Below are 6,355 nucleotides of genomic sequence, written 5' to 3' on the forward strand. Positions count from 1 at the left end.
GTCGTCATCTTTGCGAAGAAATAATCTTTGAAGTATGGTGGCGCCCAGCGATCACGTTTATCCCACACATCTTGTAGCCAGGTGTTGCTATGGAGATCATACTCAGCAATAAGTGAGTTCCAAGCACCTTCAAACTCACCTATGGTCCTTGTATGATTAAGAACTCTATGGAACTTGTCTTTGAAATCAGATGTCTTGCTGTAAAGAGTAGGACCTATATGTTCTTTGGCTTTGTAAAAAATGTGCCATTTACACCACCTATGGATTGTGTTAGGGAATACAGCTTTGATGGCAAGTTCCATGGCCCTGTTCTGGTCTGTATTATTTGTAGAAAATAATTAGAATGTTTGAAGAAAAGAAAACAGGAAAGTGCTTTAAGGGTATGTGGAGAGTAAACCTGTGAGAATTCCAACTGGATGCTTATCTTCGACAGCTTTGAGAAAAGTACTAAACAACCACTTGAAGGCATCCTCTGATTCTTCTATAACCAGTGCGCAGCCAAAGATGATAGTCTGGAAGTGATTGTTTACACCCACAAAAGGAGCAAATGGCATACCATATATATTTGTTTGGTAGGTAGTATCAAATGTAACCACGTCACCAAAGTGCTTGTAACTAAGCCTAGACCAAGCATGCGACCAGAAAACATTTTTTATCTTGCCATCCTTTCCAACATCGACAGCATAAAAGAAATCTTTGCTTGATTTTTGCATTTCTACAAATAGCCGTAATGTCTTCTTGATGTCATCTGTATTTTCTTCAATTCGGATTGATTGTTTAACACTTTGAAAATACGTCCTAGTGTAAGGCAGCATCGATGCTCCTCCAGCAATTCCGGCTAAATATCCATACATTTGAGTTGTGGTGCTATTGTTTTCCATCATATCTTTCATAATGCGTCTGGTGCCCTCACCGATTTTGTTATGTGATTTCCAGTTGCGGGTCATACCTGTACTGGTTGTAAGGGGGTGATTGTGTTCTTGCCGGAGTTGTGTGATGATCCACTTATGTTCTTCATGTCTGTGTATGTGCATCATGGCACCGCAACCTCTCTTCACAGATTTTTGAACCCCCTTAGATGGCTTGCCCTGGGAAAGGAAAGACAAGACAATAGGAAAATTGAATGATCCCACAATCATGAATTAATTTAGTTTGAGTAATAAACGATAAGTAGTACATACCTCGCATGAGCATACAAATTCGATGTAAGTAGTGTCACCAGCAACATTTTGGACTTGTTTACGAATTCTTATACCAAACCCTTTTCTCAACGCGTACATGTTATAAAACTGGAAGGCATCCGTGTCTTCATGGAATACCTGGCCTAAAAAAGGATCCATAATCGTTGCATCACAATATTCTGGTGGAATAGTAACCAGCGCAGTTCTGGAGTCATCACTAATTGTAGAATATAGAATGAGTCAATACTCAGTACAATATCTAGAACAAAAATGACTAATGTGTGCATTACATAGGGAAGACGGGTATAGTAGTATCAGAAATCACCTGCCACTGGTAGTCCTGCCTTGATTAGAACAATCCAGTGAAAAACATCCATCCGTGACACCAGCGACATCTCCTTCAGAAGGAGTGGCCATTAGGTTGCGCTTCAATCTATGGTGTTTCGTTGTGAAATGGTGTGTCTGGGAAGGAGGGATTCTCCTTTTAAATACCCATACGTGAGATAGGAGACTCCACCAGCCATGATCAGTAACTGATTCGGGTTATTAACTCATAGTTATTGGTGTGATTCATTGCCAAATTACTAGGAATTAGTGATTTGTTGCATTCACTAGTAGTGGTTCAGCGTACAAGGCAGTGCACAAGCACTTGCTCAGCTTCCATATTTACGAAAGATTTTAGATTGCTTCTTAATTGCAAGACACCTAGTTAAAGAATCCTCGCTGATTCCGTATTAAAAATTGATGTGTGCTATGATCGTCTGACTTACATTTTTTATTAAGAATTGAACTGGGTACTAGCACTACAGAAGGTGTGGATATTGGTTATTTGCAACAACAAGAAATGTAGTGAGTATGGCGTTGGTAGGGTTAGTTGAGAATAATAACGTAAAATAGTAGTGAGTATGGCGGTCCAGTTTGCATGGATGCGTCAAACCCACAGCAGAGCAGTTGCTACCCTCTGAGCCCGCCATGATATCTGTGGCGCCATTTAGCTGACCCGTGTCGACGCGCAGTTGGCATTTCCCTAAACCGCAGCACACCATCCGCCGAATTTAATGACTTGTCGGTACGTAAAATTTTAAGTTGTTGTCATCGAATATTAAGTATATATCTGAGGTATGATATGCTATGATGGCCAAGTACTAGAGGAGAAAGATTAGTGTATGTATGAAACTGAAGGTAATATTCAGATTTTGTTTTTATTGGAGTATGGGAGACCCAAACGAGTTGAATTGTAAATCCGAAATGGAGGAAATAATTGTAGTCTAATTTGTATGAGGCTTCGTTTAAGAATTATACATGTCGGCGCTAAAAAGTGTGACAACAAGATATGTCCGTGGGAATCTGGACTGACAACATGATACCCAAGGAAACGTATGAACGGATTGACCAATAATTCGGCAGTTGTTCTGGCATAAAATGAAGCAAATAATTGTACTTATTACATATAATGTTCACTACTTTGTCCCAAAATGACAGCTAGTTCGATATACTTATGTAAAATATGAAATAAAGGTAATAAGACCGTCTTCATTTCTTCACGACGACTCCATCCTCGTATTGCCTCACAAGTTGTTTGACGAAATCTGGAAGTGCCGCTACATTATCTCTGATGGTAAGAATGTCCATTAGAATGTTGGCCCTAACATTGTCCATGCAAGTCTGTGTTGAGGATAGGAAGTAAGTAATGCAACACGAGGATGATAGTTTTTTAGTGGAAATTATTGTAAGAAAAATTATGGATGGCTTACTGGATTGAGCTCTTTGGCGACTTCTATCCCATTCCAATTCTTCATGAACTCCAAAGTATAAACACCACTCTCAACCCTGCATAATTGGATGTAACTGGTATATAAATAAACAGTTAAATCTTGAACTATCATGAGATGTAAGGTTATCCAGAAGAATTTCTTACTCAAATCGGTGTCTTGGCACAACAGGTTCGTTATAAGCCCATGTAGTTACATCTTCTTTCCGGTCACTGAAGAAGAGGGTCAAGCATTGTTGCATGGCAGAAGCCAACATAGGTACAATCCAAGTATGTCTACTATATTGCTTAATATCTGCGCTAATTTTAGTCTTACTAGAGTCGAGGATGTAAATAACTCTGTGACGCAAGTTGAATGTATAACAAGACCAGTGTTTAATGTCGCATAGGGAAACATGAATCTGCATTGACCATATACCCGGCCGTTAGACAAAGCACATTAATCTAGATTAGCGAAAAAATGTACTTGTATCTGAACAACACTTACAGTTTCACACTTGGAGACGTTGTACTTGAGGTGCGGACCAGTGAACTGTTGTCGAAATAATTCCGGGTTCCAACAATCTCCACCAGCAATTGCATGAACCTGCAAACGTCTTCCGTAAATAAAAGTTTGGGTAATAAATCCAAATTTTACGGAGCACGATAACGAGATAACTAACCCCAAAATCAGGCTCAATAAAGTGGCGCTTTCCATAAGCGTCAGTTTCCCCGTACATTTCGAAATCCAGTTGAATGAGCCTTCTAGTGTAAAGACTCATAGTTGGATATTCAACTCTGTCATTTCCTTCAATGAAATTATGGATGTCTGTCCCCGTTAGTTTGATCGCAGTTGGCTTGACATGAGCTACCCAAGTAGAGCTATATGTAGGGGATAATTAATAAACATTGTGAACTTCATAGGTTACTATACTACCAAAAAATTTATGAAAAGTTTAAATACCTGGATACATCTTCAGTCTGATAGTTCTTAATCCAGTTAACTAATACATTCATCACGTCTTCTGGACAGGAATGTACAGCGGCCACGTTGCCAAATGGAGAGTTAATAGAAGACTTGAAGCGCTGACGATGAGGTTTGTCATGGGTAGAAAGACTGAAGTCCAAGTGTTTGGGTTCAGGGTACTCTCGTTTTATGCCACACACATGCTTTAGTTCCCCTTGGCTGTTCTCAACGTACATGTCTTGTAGAATAATGCAGCTAGATGCTGCTATCTCACGTGACATAGAACGTGGTGAGATGGAACGACGGAAGTCCGTAGAATCTGAGAAAAAATGTAGGAAAAGTAATTAAGAAATGTAGATGAGAAAGGAATGAAAATGTATGTAACTAATACCTTTCTTTGGTTCTTGTGCTGGTGTCAGGTCAATGCCGAGATCAAAAGAGGGTGGCTCTATATCGCACAATGAAGGACGTGGGTATGTTTTGTTGAGGTTTAGGCTCGTCTCTTCCTCACCCTTAACCGACCGATTTAAATCGAGTGATCCATTGTAACCTAGTGTACTCATTGATGTAGATGTTCTGGCATGCAAATTATTTGCTGCGGGTATGTTGGGCGTAAATTGCATATGAGCTTGAGCTGAAATGAAATCAGTAACCATTACTTACTAAAATTGCTATTCGTCATCCATGAAAGTTTCGAAAAATACCTGACGGATGCTGCAGCTGAACATGAGAAGGTTGACGAAATACATTGGCGCAGGAATCCATATTTCCATCTGACAAATTGTCCCCTTGCAGGAATGCTTGCTGAACTATCTGTAAACATATATTCACAACGTATTGAATTGCAGACACTATGCTAAACGAGTATAACTAGACAATTATGAAAATACCTTGCTATTATCAGGATTGTTATCTGATGGGACAGAAGCACTTTCAACTCAAAAAGCCGACATCATACCCACATTAGGTCTGTTGTAACAGACATCACTTCTTGGACGTAGCTGCAAGAAAATAATGCATGTAAGGACATAAAAATGAAAATAAAAATGACTAAATAGGTCCTAATTCAATATGATAGACAGACTATAATGTAACAATCAGACTGTTTTCTACCTTCATCATCCCAAACTGGGTTGGCTTGTACTGATTCTTCTCTTTGAGGTCCATACTCATTCTTACTTTTATTGCGTGTTTATCATACGCCATAATTCGTGGGAAGCAATCATGCTTGAGACTCAGCGGACCCAATTCCAAGTTGTCCAAGTAGAATATCTAAATGTAGAATGTAATTATTAATTCAAACTATATGCAAGCTGTTTATGCAAACTTAATTTTGTTAGGTAATGTAAATACCTGCAGAAATATGACACATCCGTTTATATACGTGGCTTTTGTGTCATCACTGAGCTTGTTGGCCAATGCCCGTGCTGCTGCTATAATGTCATTGACGACATACCTCGCCCAGTTCCAGTTAGGGATGTCATCTAAATTCTTGAGCGCCATAAAATATTTAGGACATATATTGTCCAACAAAGTTTGTGGCGCGAGAAATTTTGTCATCAAAAGAAGAATGAAGGCAGTCTTGAAGGCAGCAATTTCCTCATCCGACATTGGTGCTTCATGTTTCTTGCTTAGAATATCAGTGAGTACACTTCTCGTGATTTTTTTAAACTCCGGGACATTCAGTCGGATGCATATTACATTTTTTATGTGACTGACTTCTTCCGTGGAAGGAATTCGCAACTCCTTTCCCGAGAATGGGATACCCAGAACTTTGTGAACATCACCATCAGTGAAGTGCAGAAGAGTTCCATCACCCATTCTAATTGCTATTTCTTCAGTGGATACCCTAGATAGAAGGTTGTGACTAAATTCCCGAGAGTTTGTGATTTCCGGTAGTTTCAAAATTCCGTCAAACTTCATTTCAATGACTAAGCGTTTCTTCTCATCGTTAAAATCTTTCACGATGGACGAAATAGAAATGGGTGTGCATCTAGAAACCGGCGCTACGTATTTAACGGGAAGTGATGTTGACCTAACCGGTGGCTCCATAAAGTCATCATCATGAGCTGTAGTGGCAGCCATCTTGCCACGACCAACACCAACAATTTTCTTTCTTCTAGCAGTAGCACACCTTTGTAACCTGGGCATGGATATACCTACAATTGGAAAAGAAAAATGTAAATTGCGATGGAGAAAAACGACCGCAATCGGCGACCATGGAGGTGACACTGGCTACCATGGCCAAGCTATACGAAGGGAGAGATGATCACATGGTATGCTCGTGTGAAGATGAACGATGGACCAATGATGATCTGAAGCTTGCGGAGAGGACGAACTAAGGAGAGGTGAAATCGGCGGGGAGTAGAAAAAGAATCGGGGAGAGTGGACCACGTATAGGTATGTAAAATGCGTGCTGCATGCTTTGATTTCGTCCATCTTTAATTCGTCGGCCAA

The 6,355-nt window shown here is 39.9% G+C and overlaps 1 protein-coding gene across 1 annotated transcript; it reads right to left on the reverse strand.

Moving 5' to 3' along the window:
• Window positions 1-2,714: 2,714 nt before the first annotated feature.
• LOC147962978 (uncharacterized) lies at window positions 2,715-3,209 on the reverse strand. The gene is made up of 3 exons (XM_087531278.1): window positions 3,100-3,209; window positions 2,936-3,011; window positions 2,715-2,846 (listed from the first exon to the last, which is right to left on the reverse strand). The coding sequence occupies exons 1-3, from the start codon at window positions 3,207-3,209 to the stop codon at window positions 2,715-2,717; spliced, it is 318 nt and encodes a 105-aa protein (XP_087387404.1).
• Between the last annotated feature and the right edge of the window lie 3,146 nt (window positions 3,210-6,355).

This window comes from Triticum urartu, chromosome 6A (genome assembly GCF_056163025.1).
Source record: "Triticum urartu cultivar PI428250 chromosome 6A, HENAU_Tu73, whole genome shotgun sequence".
Classification (NCBI taxonomy): domain Eukaryota; kingdom Viridiplantae; phylum Streptophyta; class Magnoliopsida; order Poales; family Poaceae; genus Triticum; species Triticum urartu.